Source organism: Macrobrachium nipponense, chromosome 9 (genome assembly GCF_015104395.2).
Source record: "Macrobrachium nipponense isolate FS-2020 chromosome 9, ASM1510439v2, whole genome shotgun sequence".
NCBI classification, from domain to species: Eukaryota; Metazoa; Arthropoda; class Malacostraca; order Decapoda; family Palaemonidae; genus Macrobrachium; species Macrobrachium nipponense.
The window spans coordinates 84543385-84563561 of record NC_061110.1 but is presented as its reverse complement, the minus strand read 5'-3'; the positions used below and the strand labels follow the sequence as shown (position 1 = coordinate 84563561).

The following is a 20177-nucleotide window of genomic DNA, read 5'->3' as shown; positions in this document are numbered from 1 at the left end:
CTTTTGCTCTTGTCGCTTCCTAGGGCAAGCATGTACTTGAGAACCTTACTGTACACCACCCAAGTATATTTTCTACTTCACAAGATAATCTGCTGATACTGAAGAGCAGTATTAATTGTCTCAAAACATGTCAGTACCAAAATTTAAATAGCTATTCTGCTAAATTCTTAGACATAGGCTCAGCAGCACTAAGACCACCAATCCTTTAGATGTACCCTACATGCACCTAAAAATTCCAAGTATATGCATCCATATTTTATTGAGATTCACTCCCTAATTGTGAGACTTCTTTAGCAATGTCCACTCTTTCTCTTAGTGGAACCATACTCTCACCTACATCATCAGAACCTGCCTTACAGACAACCTGAAAGCACCATAATTTCCAATTTTCCAGTGGCTTGAATTTGTACAATTTATCTTGTGTATCACATGCAGCAGTATTGTCAATGAAAAGTAGGAATTTATAAAGCAATTCAAATCTTTCTCTACTCATCAGTTTAGTCACAAAATGACAGCATAAAGTATGCTTCCGGAGCAAAACAAATTTTATTTCTTGATTGGAATTGGGACTCATATGTATCCTTATGCCAATAAATTCCTTTATCTCATTATTTTCGTCTATCAGATGCAATTCATATTTGTACATATGGGCCAAACTCTACTAGTATTTGTATCATTCATATATACACACACACACACAACACACACACACACACACACATATATATATATATATATATTATATATATATATATATATATATATATATATAATATATACTATATATACAGAATGGAAATAAATCTTATTAGAAACTTGCTTTCCATAGTAAAATGACAATGAAATATAATCTGAAATGATAATCTTAATTGCAAGAGACATGACTGATATGTGTGGTATAGAACGCAAATAAAAAAATACAAGTAACATTCTCATGCATTATGCTGCCCATTGGCAGCTCTGAAGAATCAAGTGAGATGGCAATCAGAGTAAGACATGATACCTTCAGAAAAGGTGCCGGAGTCCCAAATATAGTAAATGGGATAATGCAATGAAAACGAAAATATTCTTCCCACCACCTGAGAGAGAACAATACTTGGACGAAAACTGCTATGAGAGGCTGGCGATGAGTGGAGGTTCCAGGAAGTGAAACTACAAGAAAGTCATCCCAGGAAGTGAAAACTACAAGGAAAAGTTCGGTTCCCAAGGAAGTGACAAAACTACAAAGGAAAGTCGTTCCATGAATGAAACTTACAAGGAAAGTCCGTTCCGGAAAGTGGAAACTACAGGATCGTCATTCCAGGAAAGTGAAATTTATGCAAAGTGTTTCCAGGAAAAGTGAAACTACAGGATAAAAGTCCCGTCCCAGAAGTTGAAACACCATGAATGCGGTTCCAAGATTGAAACTACAGAAAGTCGTTCCAGGAAGTGAAACTACAGGATCGTCATTCCAGGAAGTGAAACTTTAGCAAAGTCGTTCCAGGAAGTGAAACTACAGGATAGTCGTCCCAAGAAGTGAAACAACATGAATGTCGTTCCAGGAATTGAAACTACAGGAAAGTCGTTCCAGGAAGTGAAACTACAGGAAAGTCGTTCCAGAAGTGAAACTACAGGAAAGTCGTTCCAAGAAGTGAAACTACAGGAAAGTCGTTCCAGAAGTGAAACTACAGGAAAGTCGTTCCAGAAAGTGAAACTACAGGAAAGTCGTTCCAGAAAGTGAAACTACAGGAAAGTCGTTCCAGAAAGTGAAACTACAGGAAAGTCATTCCAAGAAAGTGAAAACTACAGTTCCATGAAAGTGAAACTATAGGAAAGTCATTCCAGAAAGTGAAACTACAGGAAAGTCGTTCCAGAAAGTGAAACTACAGGAAAGTCGTGAGTAGTTGTCATGGACCCCGAGAGAGAGGTCCACTTCAAGTTCTATATTATGATAAACAAAAAGAATTCAACACTAACAGTTGAAACTGGGGATGCGAATATAGAAAGATACACAAACACAACAAAGGTTTATTTACAAGCTCACTAAGAAAGATAAATGCAGAATGGTTACTCCTATTTACATACCACAAGTAAAATCTTACAATGCGTAAACTGGGCCAACAGTGAGGTAATGAAAAATACTTACACTGTCGGAGATCAATGCTCGAAGTGGTGGCTTCACAAAAGGAGAACTGTAATTGCAGACATCTTCTTGACTCCGTATTGCTGAAAACAATGTCTATTCTTGATACTCGAAGGGCAGGAACTCCTCGAAACCTCTTGTAGAACATTTCTGCTCTCAAGGCTTGCTCAACGACGAAAATACCTCGGTCATTCTCTCTAACTGGATGACTTGACCAAAATTCGACCAAATTCTCGAGCGCCTTTTCCTCTTTGATCCTTCGTCTGTTCCTTCTTCTCTTATCTCTCTCTGATGATCTCTGATCTCTAACTGATGATCTGATCTGTGACTCTCACTAATCTCTTCTACTTCGTCAGTCGTATCTATACAGTGACCTGGGGGCGGGGCCTACGGGGGCCGGAGCATGAACATCACAGACTCCCGAGATGAGCAGAACATCTTAGAAGAATCTCGACGAAGTATTGTATCATATTTTGCTGCATATTCTGACGACGTGACTGCGCGTGTTGCATTCCACAACACTCCTGCTGATTCTAGAACCATCATGAGATCAGGCGCCTTCAACATGCCTCTTTGCTATAGACCTTCTTAAAGAAAATGCATTTTCATCTCCTTTAACTTATCATTCGTTGCTATGAAGCCATTACCATGACAGTAGTGGAATTTCCTATATTTTTCTTACGTTGGAAGAGTTTGTGTTATAATAGTGATGGAACTGTGAAAATTCATGGTAATTTAAAAAAGTTCTCTAATCTTCAGCTTATCTGATTAATCTATCCTGTGAAAATAATTTCACATGGCACAAAAAAAATTCTACCATACTATTTATAGGAATGAATAGCTGAAATTGAACATTTTAACAAAAAATGTCATTCAATTCTAGGTGATAAATAATGATTTACATTTATGTAGTTACAAAGTTAGAGGACTGAAATCATATCTCGTACAGTTTGTTTCTGGTATTGTGCAATAATAAATCAACCCTAAAGGAAAAAAAGAAGTTCAGGCAAAGTGCCATTCTATTGGAAATTGCTCTACCATGAGTTTTACATCGGTCCCACGTTTTTCGTCAATATTTATCATCCTATAGATTTCTCCTAATAAATAAACCTTGACCAAAGAAATATACTGATTATCCATGGATCATACCTTGTCAATAACATGTATAAAACTAGAGTTGCAACACTTTGCTTGCGGTGTTTGGACTATGGAAAACAATACAAAAGATTTTAGGTCTTCCCATATCAGAGTATAGCATCACAAAAGTCAGAATATCACCCGCGACTTTAACTAAAATAAAAGTTAATCAGAGAAAAAAAGAAATTCACCATTGCATATTATATACTTTAATCGTCAAAATATGAATCACTCATCAATCAACATTCTACAATATATGGTGAGGCTCTTGGTAGCTTAATAGTATCCACCATGGCTGTAACCATATGATGGCCTGTGGTAGACTGGTGCAGAATATCCACGGCTATATCCATAAGAAGGTTCAGGATCAGCAGATCTCTTGTGATAGTGATGAGAATACCCATAGCTCACTGGGCGGTAGCTGCGGTACCCATAGGAGTTACCATAGCCATAGGAAGGTTCAGCCTCAGGTTCAGGATCAGCAGATCTCTTGTGATAGTGATGAGAATGGCCATAGCTCACTGGGCGGTAGCTGCGGTATCCATAGGAGTTACCATAACCATAGGAAGGTTCAGCTTCAGGTTCAGGATCAGCAGATCTCTTATGATAGTGATGAGAATAGCCATATCTCACTGGCCGGTAGCTGCGGTACCCATAAGAGTTACCATACCCATAGGAAGGTTCAGGTTCAGGATCAGCAGATCTCTTGTGATAGTGATGAGAATAGCCATAAGAAGGACGCTGATAGTGAGTCACATGGCCATAACTTCCATAACCGGGCTCCGCCTCTCGCTTCTCAATTTCAGTAGCGCAAGCGGCAGCCGCCAGGAGCACAATCACCTGGAAATAAGACATTTCCTCTTACTCCTGCTCAAATATTGAGAGGCAGATTAACAATAAAGTTGTAATACTAGAGACTCGTCTTATCGTTTTATAGACTAGCACCATCATCTGACGAAAAAAGAACTCTTCATACTTATGGTCACACGTACAAACAACGATTAATTAACAATACTGTGGCAATATCAAGAAAAAAACCCATTTATTTTACTATATATCCTCATTTGTTCTAAATTATCTTTCATAAAACACTATGTTATGTGGATATGTACTCTATTGTAAAATATGTTATCATAAATCTACAAAGTCTTAACCCCACACATGATGAACATTTTGATGTTTGTGCATAAAATAACTGTTTTGGAACTTACCAGAATCTTCATGATTGAACGTCGATGTTCAGTGGCCACTGGTGGTTGAGTGAGTGCCGACTGTCTCAAGACTCTCCCTTTTATAGCCAACTGAGATCTGATGTGACATTTGCTTTAGGAAGTAACCTTGGATAGTCTCTCTTCGAGAAATTACGTTTAAGCTATGAAAATCCAAGCCAATAATATGTCTATTACTATCTCTTCCTCAAGTTTTTTGCTCGCTCCATCAACCACACAGGGAAAATGTGAAAAAATGTAAATTTTCTTTTGCTTGAATGTTGCTTCATGTCTTCGTTTCTTTGGTATGCTTTTCTGAATTAGTTTTAGTACTCTGTAAAATTGTATATACATATTCCATTCTTTGTGTGTGAATCAATTTGAAGTATATTTAACGCCGGGGAGTTTCTGTTACCGCAAAAAATTTCAATATTATTGCTTGTAAGGTAAGCGTAATTCTGACTTCTTTTCAGGTCTACTTTTTACATTATAAGGGCATTTTCCAAACTACACAGGATTAAATGAAAGAATCGTAGACTAATTCCATCTAAAATATATTTACAAATGATAAAGAAAAATATCAGCATTAGAGTTACAAACAAAGCTGCTTCATTTGCTGGAAAACTGTAAGATGCTTATTTACCTCAAAAAAATTTAAGTTACTGGAACTTTTCCTCCAGATTTCTTGCTTCCAAATATATTTCCCACAAAAATCTTCAAATGGTCAATAAAAGGGATTTTTTTCCAGATATTTTTAGGCATGATAAAAGTTACAAACCTATAAAGAATAATATCCTTATATATGTAAGAGTTATCTGAAAAACATTTCTTCAAGCGTTGTTTTCCAGGAAAAAATCGACAGTAGAGATATAGTTTAGCACCACAATGGTCACAGGATGTGGAAATTCATCTTGCCTTATTTCTTGCTGCCACAAAGCATTCATTCAAAACAATTTTCTTATAGCAGTCATGACATATTATTTCCTTGTTCTTTGCTTCAGTTCAACTAATTCCATCGGTGAGTGCAGAGTTACTCTTCCAGTCGCACAACCGGTACTTATTTCAGGGTATAGACCTTCTGGTTGGTGGACTGTCAGCGATAACACCAATGATTCGTGGACCGACAATTCCGTGCAGGACAATTCCGCGCCGACAATTCAGCACATAACAATTCAGCTTAGAGACAATTCAGCGCATGACGATTCAGCGCAAGGACTAGTCAGCTCAAAGCCAATTTGACGAAATATTTGGCGAAATAAAGCTAAAACATGGAAAATTAAGAAAACAGCGATCAAATTAGTTTTTATTTGTAATGTATATATTTGAAATTAAAAAAATTCAATGTGATTTTTATTGAAATAAGATACTGAAAATCATACTAATTTATTTCGTATTTGGCTACAGAAAACAGAACTAACTACTTGCAGTTAAAAGTACTGGTAATAATCAAAGATTGTTAACACTTTCAACCATCGAACAATTTACGGTTCTTATTTATGCTATAACAACAAGCTGATAATTGTTACTGGTATTCCTCTAAACATCGGAGTGGATGTATTTCCTTTTCTGGTGTTTAGTTTTTTACAAACATTTCCTGAGCTTTAAAAAAAAAAGAAAAAAAAAAAGAGGAGCGGATTTTATCAGAGAAAGGTCGTGATCATAATATCAGCCTGAATAGTAAGTGCTCATCTCTTCGTTTGTTTCCATGGATTTTGCTATCGTTTAGATAGAAAATTTCGTAATGAATAAGAAGAGTCTTGGCGTTGTACACAAGACTCATGCAGAGGTCGATTTATGTTAATGGAAGTATATGGGAAGAAGTTATGACGCATATTTATGTGCCGCAGCCAGCAGCATCAGCAATGAAGAATATGATTTCAAATCTTCGTGAACAGGCTCGTTCTTCTTTCTAATGATGTTCCAAGACGAATAATCCAAGAGACTCAAGTTTCTTTGCCAGATGAAGCAACGGTTTTACTATCTGAGTATACTTTATTGCAACGAAGTGTTCAACGTCGAAGAAAAAGAGGTGGTGACCCACTTCCAGCACCTAATAGTGTCAGTGATATTGTATTCCCTGACCATTTGCGTGTAACACACAGTGCGGAACCTTCTTTATTGTATGATTCTGGTGCTGAAGATACCAAAAGAATATTCATTTTTTCGACTGCAAAGAATATTGAGCTTCTAAAAGAATGCAAAAACTGGCTTGCAAGTGCACATTTAAAGTAGCCCCACGCCTTTTCCACCAACTTTATGTTCTTCATATGATCTGTGAAGGATGTGTTGTCCCAGTGATATATATACTTTTGCAAAATAAAACACAGGAGTCATATGAAAGGGCATTAAGGACAATTTTGAATTTAGCCCCGGATATAACGCCCGATACTATGCTTTGTGTTTTTGAAAATGTTTTCAAAATGCATTTTCAAATGTGTTTGAAGGCACGCAAATAAGTGGTTGCTTTTTTTCATCTCGCTCAGTGCATATGGCGGAAAATACAGGCTTTAAATCTTACACAGTTATATATAAGCGAGGAGGATATTCGAAAACATTGTAAGATGTAGTTAGCCTTAGCTTTTGTGCCAACTGATGATATCTGCGAGTTATTTGAGTCTTTGCAAGATGTTAACGAATAATTTTGAGGATATGTGGATTAGTCGTCCCTTCCAACGCCGTAGGAGGGATGCTATTTTTAAAAGAGATTTATGGACTACTTTGATCGGGTGCAGGGAGACCTACCAAAGACCAATAACTCGTTTTAAGGATGCCACCGAAGTCTTCTGGTAAATTGATTGATTGTGTATTATATCTGGCGTCACGACATCTGGGTAATTGACACCGAAGTAAATTAAGTAGAAAAAATTAAATTTTTGATAAATTCCATATAAAAATATCAATAAATATATTATTAAAATTTTCTTCATATATATAAGTTCTTACATAGACAATCTATGTATAATTTAAATTTGGTTGAGGAAGCCCGCCTCCCTCATATAGAAATATAAGTGCTCTATACCACAATCCTTTCCAAGAATTGTAGCTAGGATAAAATTACCTACTTTGTCACGATCCCATGACAGGAACCTATGTCATAAATTCCCGAATCTGGGACATTCATTCAGCAAATGTTTCAGTCAAGGGCACAGTACAGTTCTCGCAAAACGGAGGAATTTCACGAGACATCAAGAACCCATGTGTGAGTCTTGTATGTCCAATCCTCAATCTGCACAACATCGTTTCTTGTCTCCTTGGCATATTCGGATATGACCAAGGAGACACTGATGACGTGATACTACGCATTTTTTGATTAGTCAAAATATCCTCCCACTGGGACTGCCAACATTTTTTAACTCTCTGACCTACTAGAGGATACAAATCCCGATATGGTAGTAGGCATCTTGTGGGTTCTAGGGAGCTGACCGCAGACTTTGCAAGTTGGTCAGCTTTCTCATTCCCAGCCACCCCAACATGGGAAGGAACCCAACAGAACTTTATTTCTTTCCCTCTTCTTTTTAGTAAAAGTAGCCATTCTAGTATATCTAAAATCAGAGGGTTTAAAGGGTTAAAAGATTCCAGCGACTGAAGAACACTTCTTGAGTCACAATACATAATGAAATTATTTTCATTCCGAATTAAAACTTTCTTTTAAGCCTTTAAAATTGCATATAATTCTGCTGTAAAAATCGATGCAACAGATGATAACCTGCCGCTTCTCTCTACATTAGGGAAGGCTACACCAAAGCCGACGCCAGCATCTGACGTTGAGCCATCTGTGAAAACTGCAGCGGAATCATCATGTTACAAAGAGTGTTCTAAAAATATTGACTGCATGGCCTCACTGGACAATTCTCTCTTGGTAAAATTAAAATATCTACAAAATTTTATCTCTGGAAAGTTCCAGGGAGGACTAACTGAATATTTTGCTGGTAAAGTCTCAATTCTAGGCATATTTAATTCACGGACAATAAAATTTACTCTAAAAGCGAATGGATGAGGTTGCTCGGGGTGACTTTCATAAAACTGCCAATGCCTTTCATTTCTCATACAAATGCTGGTTAAAGACTTAGGTAGCCTCTGGAATCTATACTAGCTCCGAACCAGCAGACGCTTATAATGAAGATCCAGTGGCACCTCATCAGCATCTACAAGCATGCTTTTGGTGGGAGATGATTTAAATGCTCCAGTACACAACTGTATTCCTCCATGATGAATTGAGTTGAGCATTTTAAGGCTATTTGGCTTCGCAGAAGTGTACACCTCACACCCATAACTTAATTTTGAAAAGACCAAGGCTTCATATAATCTCAACATCTGAGTTCGGTCTGCACCCCACGAAGTGTGAGACAGGACTTTCAGCAAATTCATTGTTTTCAAGCATTTTGCCTTAATATATTTTAGATGTGGAATCCAGGTCAGCTTGCTATTAAAAATCAAGCCAAGAAACCTTGTTTCACCAACACATGGAATTCTCTGCCTATGAAGGAACAGATCTGCATCAGGGTGGATTCCCCTTATACGACAAAAGTGCATAGTTACCGTTTTACTGGCAGAAAATCTAAAACCATTAACCTCAGCCCACTTTACTATATTATCAATGCAGAGCTGAAGACGGCATTCAGCCACTGCCATCCTTGATAAACCCCATTGATTACCAAGGCGAACAAGGTTACACTTAAAACACTTCCTTGTGGTACTCCTTCTTGATTGAACACATCTGACAATGTTGCTCCAACCTGAACCTAATATAGCCTATTTTTAAAAAAAAAAAGCCTTAATAAAGAGGGCCAAATTGCCTCTTAGGTTACATTTATAAAGACCCTCAAAATGCCATATCTCCATGTTGTATCATAAGCCCTCTCTAGAACAAAGTAAACAGTGATGTGATGCTGCTTGTTGGCAAAAGCTTCACGTATTGAAGATTCCATTCGTACCAATATATCAGTTGTGGAGTGCATACTCCGAAAACTACACTGAGCAGGCAAGAGTTATTTAACTCTTTCCAAGTACCACATCAATCGTGTGTTCACCATTTTTTCCATGATCTTACACAAACAAGATGTCAATGCAATAGGACAATAATTTTCTGTCTTGAATGGATCTTTTCCAGGTTTCACAAATGGCAGTAATTTTAACTTCTCCCAAAGCTTGGGGAAGATATGTTCTCGGTAAATTCTGTTAACTAGGCTTAATATGAAAAGTCTGGTATTTTCAGGGGTATGCTTAATCATTGAATATGTTATATCATCCAGTCCAGGAGCTGATTCATTACATTCATTCAAGGCTGATTCAAATTCTCTAATAGTAAAAGGAGCATTGTATTGCTCATATCTGCAGTATCTAGTGAAAGCAGATCTCATAGTTCTGTTAGTTTCCTGGCATTTATGAGTTCACCTGGGAACTGGCCGGCGGATAAATATGCCTGAAGTCCTAGGTATAGATTGAAGACCAGCCAAGAACATTATTGTATTAAAAAAGTCAAGAGCATCATCTACACGGGGATAGTCATCAGCAGAGTCATCTATTGAGCTATGCTCCTGGAATATTGCCCAATCAGCTTTACCAATGTTCCATTTAGATAGCCTTGGAGATGGAGGGCTTGATGCTACACTCACTACTATTGGGAAATGGTCACTGGTAAATCTATCATTTATAGTTCTCCAATTAAAGTCAATAAGGCAATCATCACTACATATAGATAAATCAATAGCCGTTAACGTGCCTGTTTGAACATGAAAATGTGTAGACCCCCAGAGTTGAGAATCCCCACATTTTCATCTTCTATGATGGAACCCAAGCATCTTCCTCTCTGATTGGTGACGATGTCACCCCAAAGAGGGTTTCTTCTATTCATATCTCCGAAAATAACAAAAGGACGTGGTAACTGTTGAATAAGAGGTTTAAATTCATTGATGGGGAAGGCTTCATTAGGTGGTAGATAAAGAGAGCATATTGTATATTTTCTTTGCAAATGGATCTGCACACCTATCACTTGCAGTGCTGATTGGATACTAATAGGATTTTGTGGGGTGTCATTTCGAACATACAAAGCGACACCGCCATGGCTTCCACTATTCAAATTATAGGTGGAGTGATAGGATGTATACTCTCGTGGGCTGGGGTACATGTTATTACCAATCATTGTCTCCAGCAGACCTATACAAACAGGAGACACTTCTGATATGAGCAGCCTTAATTCTTCCTATTTAGCTCTTAATCCCTGACAGTTCTACTGTAGAAAATTAATTAATATACTTTCCTTTAGAGGCTGTTAAATTAGAGCCTCTTTTAAGAGCTTTCAGCTTACTGACTTGCTCCTTATTTCTGGAAGGAGACCGATTATTTATGGCTGCCTTCCTTTTCAGAGGGTTGTCGGCCTCAGGAACACCAGACAAAGTTGATGCTGCCTGAGGAGGGGTTGTAAAGATTGGACATTGGTGGATCCTCCATAGGTTCAGAAGCACCAGTTAAAGCTGGTACAGCCTATGGTGAGGTGGAAGTGCCAGGTACACCCGGCACAGCCTCCAAAGAGGCAGGAGTACCAGAAATCCCTGGTTCTGCTTCCTTAGAAGCAGAAGTGCCAGAAACCACTGGCACTGCCTCCAAAGAGGTGGGAGTGCCAGAATCAACTGGCACTGCCTCAGAAGAGGCAAGATTGCCAGGAATCACTGGCGCAACCTTCGAAGAGGCCTGCTTATTACATATGCCATGCTCTGGTTCACTGCATTTAACACACGTAGCAGGCTTGCCTTGTAGTTTTTGTCTACAGGACCCTAACATATGTCCCAATTCTTGACAATAAAAACATCTCGGTCTTGGGATATATTGTTTAACCTTGAAATGTAACCAGGCTGCTTTCACTATACTAGGCAATCGGGTGGAATTGAATGTAACAGTTAAATTGGGAAGTGGGACTAGGACTATTTATCTTCTTCATTTTTTCAATTCTTATTAAACCTTGATCCCTTAATTCCTCTACGAACCTTTCCTCAGAGTACGTCAGAAGCTGGGGTGCATATGTCATGCCCTTGGAGTAATTCCAAAAAGCATGTCCTACACACTCTACTTTAACTCCTCCAAGGTGAGATAATGTTTTTAGCCTGTCCCTTTCCTTTGCTGAGGCAGATTCCACTGTCAGCTTTCCTCGCCCCTCAGAAGAAATCTTAGGCTTTCGGCCACAACGCTTGACAATATCTTTATATACAATAAAAATGTCACAATCAGAGTCTTCCAAATTAAAAGTCAAATATTTATCATATGAGTTTTCAAACATTCCGGGTCCTATTTCCGATACTATATTTTTACTACATTTCCCTTTACTCAGTACTGGAGCATAGGGTTTCAGTGTAATTACATTGGAAGGTTTGGTTGATTTTTACAGAGGAAGGTTGCCAGTGGAGGTTCCTGCAGTCATCAACTGTGCCGATTCACTACCATCAAAGGGTCTAGGGTTAATTGAATCTTTACTCATATTTTTCATAAAGATTAAAGTAATAAAAAAAAATAAATAGACCTGAAAACCTTAAAAAGATATCATCAGCCTTTCATGCAGTTTATTCTTCCACTAATGGCACAAGTGAGAACCGACTCTCAAATGTCCGCTTCCCTACCCTACCCCACAGGGGATGGCACAACATGATTAGAGTGGTCCAAGTGTAAGCCAAACCCGCTTGACAGGAGTGAGAGTATTACCAGAATACAATTATCCCCACCCTAATCACATTATAGGCAAACCGGACAGAATGCCGAGAGTCCTATCGGCAAAACTAGACCCCCCTGGAATCCGTGGTCCAGCCCTACAAAATAGTTCCGGCTGATATCACTCAGGTCCGAACATTATCGGGCAGTTGATGGTTCTGCCACGGTTCCCACTATTTAGCTTCAGATTCTTTAACAGGTCCAGTAAATTTCAGCAAAGGTGGAAAATTCCACATAATTAATCCGAAATGCTAGTAAAAAAATATTACATGAAGGAGAAGGATGTAGTAAGAATGAAAAAATTGCAGAAAGAAAGAAAAGTTCTGACTAATTTAGTTGGATCAGCAGCTGGGCCCCAAGGACCAGTGAGAAAGCAACCCCACAAGGCATCAAGGCCCAGCTGCTGGTCCCTAAGCCCCCTACCCACTCCAAGGGGTCAGCATCTAGGGGGGTTCCAGGAAGTGAAACTACAGGATAGTCGTTCCAGAAAGTGAGACAACAGGAAAGTCGTTCCAGGAAGTAAAACTACAGGAAAGTCGTTCCAGGAAGTGAAACTACAGGAAAGTTGTTCTAGGAGGTGAAACTACAGGAAAGTTGCTCCGAGAAGTGAAACTACAGGAAAGTCTTTCCAAGAAATGAAACTACAGGAAAGTTGTTCCAGAAAGTGAAACTACAGGAAAGTCGTTCCAAGAAGTGGAACTACAGGAAAGTCGTTCCAGAAAGTGAAACTACAGGAAAGTCGTTCTAGAAAGTGAAACTACAGGAAAGTCGTTCCAAAAAGTGAAACTACAGAAAAGTCGTTCCAGAAAGTGAAACTATAGAAAAGTCGTTCCAGAAAGTGAAACTACAGGAAAGTCATTTCAGAAAGTTAAACTACAGGAAAGTCGTTCCAGAAAATGTAACTATAGGAAAGTTGTGAGTAGTGGAATTTCCAATAGGTTTCTGCATTGGAAGAGTTTGTGTTATGATAGTGATGAAACTGTGAAAATTCATGGTAATTCAAAAAAGTTCTCTAATCTTCAGCTTATCTGATTAATCTATCCTGTGAAAATAATTTCACATGGCACAAAAAAATTTCTACCTTACTATTTATGGGAATGAATAGCTGAAATTGAACATTTTAACAAAAAATGTCATTCAATTCTAGGTGATAAATAATGATTCACATTTATGTAGTTACAAAGTTAGAGGACTGACATCATAAATCGTACAGTTTGTTTCTGGTATTGTGCGATAATAAATCAACCCTAAAGGAAAAAAACAAGTTCAAGCAAAGTGCCATCCTATTGGAAATTACTCTACCATGACTCTTACATCGGTCCCACGTTTTTTGTCAATATTTATCATCCTATAGATTTCTCCTAACAAATAAACCTTGACAAAAGAAATATACTGATTATCCATGAATCATACCTCACCAATAACATGTATAAAACTATAACTACAACACTTTGCTTGCAGTGTTTGGACTAAGGAAAACAATACAAAAGATTGTAGGTCTTCCCATATCAGTGTATAGCATCACAAAAGTCAGAATATCACCCGCGACTTTAACTAAAATAAAAGTTAATCAGAGAAGGAAAGAAATTCACCATTGCATATTATATACTTTAATCGTCAAAATATGAATCACTCATCTATCAATATTCTGCAATATATGGTGAGGCTCTTCGTAGCTTAATAGTATCTACCATGGCTGTAACCATATGATGGCCTGTGGTAGACTGGTGCAGAATATCCCCGGCTATATCCATAAGAAGGTTCAGGATCAGCAGATCTCTTGTGATAGTGATGTGAATGGCCATAGCTCACTGGGCGGTAGCTGCGGTACCCATAGGAGTTACCATAACCATAGGAAGGTTCAGCCTCAGGTTCAGGATCAGCAGATCTCTTGTGATAGTGATGAGAATGGCCATAGCTCACTGGGCGGTAGATGCGGTACCCATAGGAGTTACCATAGCCATAGGAAGGTTCAGCTTCAGGTTCAGGATCAGCAGATCTCTTGTGATAGTGATGAGAATGGCCATAGCTCACTGGGCGGTAGATGCGGTACCCATAGGAGTTACCATAGCCATAGGAAGGTTCAGCTCCAGGTTCAGGATCAGCAGATCTCTTGTGATAGTGATGAGAATAGCCATAAGAAGGAAGCTGATAGCGAGTTACATGGCCATAACTTCCATAACCAGGCTCCGCCTCTCGCTTCTCAATTTCAGTAGCGCAAGCGGAAGCCACCAAGAGCACAATCACCTGGAAATAAGACAATTAATCTTACTCCTGTTGAGACATGAAGAGACAATGAGGTAGTAATACTAGATGTCTATTCTTATCTTATATAATAAAAGCACAAACACCTGACAAAATGAGAACTCTTCACACGTATGCTCACATGCAGAAGCAGCGATTAACAATAATGTGTTACTATTAGAAAATGCCCATTCGTCTTATAGAATACCATCATTTTTTCTAATTATATTTTATGAAACATTCTTTTTTTTTATATATTTTAAATATGTTATACCTTACTGCACACATGATACACCCTTGACAGATTTGTTTTAGTCAAAATATCCTTGAAATCCATATTTTTATATAGTTGCCTATGAAATATACAATAATGCCTATTTATGTAAATATAGATACATACATATATATATATATATATATATATATATATATATACTATATATATATATATATATACATATCCATATATTATATATATATATATAATTATATATATATTATAATATATATATATATATATATATATACACAAAGCCAGGGTACTACGTCGTTCCTCCTGGTGAACAAGACCACAGCTGATGGTCAAAACCTTTAATCCTGTACAAGAAATATATATCTTTAACTATAGAAGGATTTTACTTCATTGTGGATTGTATCCCCATATATATATATATATATATATATATATATATATATATATATATATATATATATATACATATAAATGTCCTTTAATATGTAATTCACTCTACCTCGGAATTAATATATTTGCATATATGTTTTAACCGATGGGGATTTATTAAGCGATAATAGAATTGGCGATCGACAGGCGCGAACCAGCGACCTCCCAATTCCACCACTGGCAGTGAAGCCTTAGACCACGCCAGTGTTGGGGTGGTCTAAGGCTTCACTGCCAGTGCTGGAATTGAGGGGTCGCTGGTTCGCGCCTGTCGATCGCCAATTCTATTATCGTTCTAATAAATTCCCCCTCTGTTAAACATATATGAAAATATATTAATTCCGAGGTAGAGCGAATTAGATATTAAAGGACATTTGTATTTCGATATATGTATATGAATCACGGTAATGTAATAGACTTATATATATATATAGTATATATATATATATATATATATATATATATATATATATATATATATATATGTGTGTGTGTGTGTGTGTGTGTGTGTGTGTGTGTGCGTGTGCGTGTGTGTGTGTGTGATCAGAGATATATGAATGTGTATGTGTTAAGTGATATGTATATTGGACTTATACGTATACCTCTCTAAATTTTCATCATTGGCCATAAAATTAATTTCTTTGATAACTTACCAGAATCTTCATGATTGAATGTCGATGTTCAGTGGCCACTGGTGGTTGAGTGAGTGCCGACTGTCTTTAGATTCTCCCTTTTATAGCCAACCGAGACTCAATGTGACATTCTCTTCAGGAATTAACCTTGGGAAGTCTCACTTTGAGAAATGAAGTTTATTCTACGATAATGTAAGCGAATAGCATTTCGATTATTATATTTTCCCTAATTAATTTTTATTGCATCAACCAAAGCAGGAAAAAATAAGTAAACAAAAAATGGAAAGAAAGCATTTTCTTTTTTCTGAAAGTATCGTTCTCTCTTTGTTTGTTTTGCAAGCTAATCTGAATTAATTTTATTATATTTAACACTGGGAGTTTCCGTAACCGCATATTGGTACGCACCTGAACATAATCATCAATTGTTCTAAGAGGTCCACAATAATAAAAAAAATAAAAAATTTGCGAGTTCGTGTATAATTTAAAAACCCTTTATTAAGCTTTCGAAACCTTCCCTGGGTTCATCTTCAGTCCAAATGAACAATTAGGCACACCATGTACTGAGGTGAATTTAAAAATAGATTAACAGATTTGAGGGTTCGAAAGCTTTATAAAGGGTTTTTAAATTATGCACGAACTCGCATAAAGTTTCATTATTGTGAACTTCTTAGAACAGTATATATACTCTCGTGATACAGAGTTTTCCCAACTAAAAACTGTCCACGTTTACATTCATTTTAAATCAACAACATGGATATTTATCTCTCCTCGACTCTGTTAATTTATTTTTAAATTCACCTCAGTACATGGTGTGCCTAATTGTTCATTTGGACTGAAGATGAACCCAGAGAAGGGTTCGTAAGTTTTGTAAAAGGTTTTTAAATTATACAGGAACTCGCAAATTTTTTTATTATTGTGAACCTCTTAGCACATTATATATACTCCCGCGATAGAGAGTTTTTCCCAAATAATCATCAATACTGTTATTACTTTTTCTATTTTATGATTATAAGGATAATTTCCAAATTTCCGATGATTCTAAAATCTATTTACAAAAATATTTTCAAATGAAACTGGAATTTCTGCATAAATTGTAAAGAAAACTTGAAAAGGACTATAGTATTCATCAGGAAGATGGGAAATATTTGCTTGTTCATGTAAGGTAACTGAGAACTCTAACTTTCCATTTTTTTAAACATAAGAAAATAAGAGTTAAAGAGCTTTCAGTCACAATTTCCTTATGTATGGAAAAATATTTGAAGACCACTGCTTTAAGCATTCTTTCCCCGTAAATCATGGAAGTCTGGGGTGTGGTTTATCATCGCATTGGTCACGGTATGTGAGAATCGTCTTGCCTCGCTTCTTACTGCCACAGAGCTTTCATTTAAATTAACTTTCTCAAGCAGTCCTTTCATATCTTTTCTTGTTTCTTGCTTACACATAATTAATTTTATTGGTGAGTGAAGGGTTCTACCTCCAGTCACAGGTAATATTTCCTGAACAAAATTATTTGTACTATGCTCTAGATTTTCTAGCAGTTTCCTGATGCGCCTTCTCCACTGCCTTCTATCAAAGGCATTATCGTCCACCAAACCTCTTCTCTCTATATCTTCCTTCACTTTATCTCATCATCTAATTCTCTGTCTCCCTCTCGATCTTCTTCCTCAAGCAGGTTCTTCCTAAGTCCTCCTCACTCCCTCCTCGTCATTCATCCTCAACATATGCCCATACCATCTCAATTGTGACTCTCTTATCAACTCTGTAGTCTTTCCTAAGACTACCCTTCTTCTTATTTCATCCTTTTCCAATCTCTCAAGCAGCGATAATCCCATAATCCACATCAGCATTCTCATCTCTATTGTCTCAAGCTTTACTTCCTCTTTTCTTCTTAGAGCCCATGTTTCCGCTCCATACATTAACACTGGCCTTATCACTGTGTTATAGATTTTGACTTTTAGCTTGACATGCATTTTCTTATCACATACCACTCCAGCTACCTCTCTCCACTTCCCTCATGCAGCTTTTATCCTACTGTCAACTTCAGCCTCACATCCTACCTCTTGGCTTAAAGTAGATCCTAAGTATTTAAACATTTTTGTCTACTTTATAATCGATCATGTGCAGTAGTATTATCAATGAAATGTATACAATTTAAAAGTGATCCCAATCCTCCTCCATTCATCAGCTTACGCTCAAAACAAAAAGTATGCCTTATGCCTTAGGACTAATGAAATGGAATTGGACTGGCAGAGACATATATTTTGTAATTCCTGCAAATCAAAACATCCGTAACATGCTCAGTACTGAGCCAAATTTGGCAACTCTGAACCATGGACACAGAATAAAGCTTCAAGAAAAATATTAGGAGTTAGAAGGCAGATGGGAAAAGGTATGATACCACATAGGAAAATTCCAATGAGATAACAATAAAAGGGAGATTGATGTCTTTGACATGTCCTTGGCACCGCCTGGGGAATAATAGTACGTGATGGTGTTAGCTATGTTCTTATGGCACCGGAAGAGTTTAAAGACCCGGACCTGCATACAGAAAACTTTGTGATGGGAGGCACGAGTAGCAGGATTTCTCAAGTGGTGTTTTGCGTCGTACGATGCTGGAAGCAGTGTTGGTGATGATGAAGTTATGAAAACTAATTGCAAGTTTAAAATATTCACTAGAATTTAGTTTATTTGACTTACCTGCCCCATAAAAATAATTTCTTAAATAATTTCAAACGACGGAAATGATAATTAGCCTATTATTTACAAGAATAAATAGCTAAAATTAAACATTTAAATGCAAAATATCACTTAGTTTAATTTTTTAATTTATTTTTTTTTAATGCAAATAGTATATCGTAAACTTACTTAGTTACAGTAGTCAGAGAACTGTAATCATAAATCTTATGGATAATTTCAGGTATTTTGTTATAGGAAATGAACACTACGCATTCAAAAAATATGTCCTATTAGAAATTACTCCCTTCATAAGCTAAAAAGTTAAGTATATCTTAGTTTTACCAGACCACTGAGCTTATTAACAGCTCTCCTAGGGCTGGCCCGAAGGATTAGATATTTTTACGTGACCAGGAACCAATTGGTTACCTAGCAACGGGACCTACAGCTTATTGTGGGATCCGAACCACATTGTATCGAGAAATGAATTTCTATCACCAGAAATAAATTCCTCTGGTTCCACGTTGGCCGAGCCGAGAATCGAACGTCGGACCACCGTATTGGTAGCCGAGCTCGAAATGCACTCGGCCAACGTGGAACCTCATAAGCTAAAACAATCCCATGTTAGTCCTCTACAGTTAGCATTATATATATGAATGTTTTCTAACAAGTAAAACTCAAAGCATATAATAATTATCATTGGGCGATAACTTATCATAATATGTATATCTCTAGAGTTATAGCAGTTTGCTTTTTGAGTATTCGGAATAATAAGAATATAGTAAAAGAATGGCTAATGATGTTAAACGTAATTTATAAATATTCTATCAAAGGTGTGTGATCCAGAAAGTACAATATCAGTGAAATCATTTCAGCATATTGCAGACTCCTTTACGGAACTAAACGGTAATCAGAAAGGGGAAAGAATTCTCTACTGTATAATATATATTTTATTCTTCGAGGTGTAAATCACTCTTCAATCAACATTTTACAATTCATAGTGAAGCTCTTGGTAGCTTAATGGTATCCACCATAGCTATATCCATAAGACGGCCTGTGGTAGACTGGAGCAGAATATCCGCGGCTATAGCCATAAGAAGGTTCAGGATCAGCAGATCTCTTGTGATAGTGATGAGAATGGCCATAGCTCACTGGGCGGTAGCTGCGATACCCATAGGAGTTACCATACCCATAGGAAGGTTCAGCTTCAGGTTCAGGATCAGCAGATCTCTTGTAATAGTGATGAGAATTACCATAGCTCACTGGCCGGTAGCTGCGATACCCATAGGAGTTACCATAGCCATATGAAGGTTCAGCTTCAGGTTCAGGATCAGCAGATCTCTTGTAATAGTGATGAGAATTGCCATAGCTCACTGGCCGGTAGCTGCGGTACCCATAGGAGTTACCCCAATAACCACAACCGAATAGGGACAAGCGCGGTTCAGCCTTACCACCGCGGTGACCCAGGATCAGCAGATCTTATTGTAATAGTGATGAGAATTGCCACAGCTGTCACTGGACCGGTAGATGCGGATACCAATAGGAGTTACCATAGCCATAGGAAGGTTCAGCCTCAGGTTCAGGATCAGCAGATCTCTTGTGATAGTGATGAGAATAGCCATAAGAAGGACGCTGATAGTGAGTCACATGGCCGTAACTTCCATAACCAGGCTCCGCCTCTCGCTTCTCAACTTCAGTAGCGCAAGCGGCAGCCGCCAAGAGCACAATCACCTGGAAATAAGACAATTTCTCACGCTTCTTTTAATATCTAGAGTGATAGATTA

At 37.5% G+C, this 20177-nt stretch overlaps 3 protein-coding genes across 4 annotated transcripts in view; all 3 read right to left on the bottom strand.

Annotated features, from left to right (window-relative positions):
• Positions 1-3452: 3452 nt before the first annotated feature.
• LOC135217888 (prisilkin-39-like) lies at positions 3453-4523 on the bottom strand. Of its 2 annotated transcripts, none has more exons than XM_064253920.1 (2): positions 4471-4523; positions 3453-4099 (listed from the first exon to the last, which is right to left on the bottom strand). In XM_064253920.1, the coding sequence occupies exons 1-2, from the start codon at positions 4480-4482 to the stop codon at positions 3536-3538; spliced, it is 576 nt and encodes a 191-aa protein (XP_064109990.1). In that variant the 5' UTR covers positions 4483-4523; the 3' UTR covers positions 3453-3535. The 2 variants fall into 2 exon arrangements, with proteins under 2 accessions (XP_064109990.1, XP_064109991.1); XM_064253921.1 differs by lacking the exon at positions 4471-4523 and having other exon boundaries at positions 3453-3840; positions 3946-4114.
• Positions 4524-13759: 9236 nt separating this feature from the next.
• On the bottom strand, positions 13760-15794 carry LOC135217995 (uncharacterized). Its single transcript, XM_064254122.1, has 2 exons — positions 15742-15794; positions 13760-14412 (listed from the first exon to the last, which is right to left on the bottom strand). The coding sequence occupies exons 1-2, from the start codon at positions 15751-15753 to the stop codon at positions 13843-13845; spliced, it is 582 nt and encodes a 193-aa protein (XP_064110192.1). The 5' UTR covers positions 15754-15794; the 3' UTR covers positions 13760-13842.
• Positions 15795-19328: 3534 nt separating this feature from the next.
• LOC135217854 (uncharacterized) overlaps positions 19329-20177 on the bottom strand; it is a 2087-nt gene continuing 1238 nt past the window's right edge. The window contains exons 2-3 of the mRNA XM_064253867.1: positions 19945-20124; positions 19329-19800 (exon numbers count right to left, since the gene is read on the bottom strand). Of these exons, the coding sequence (XP_064109937.1) occupies positions 19411-19800; positions 19945-20124 (570 nt within the window). The 3' untranslated portion in view covers positions 19329-19410. The remainder of the gene's footprint in view (positions 19801-19944; positions 20125-20177) is intronic.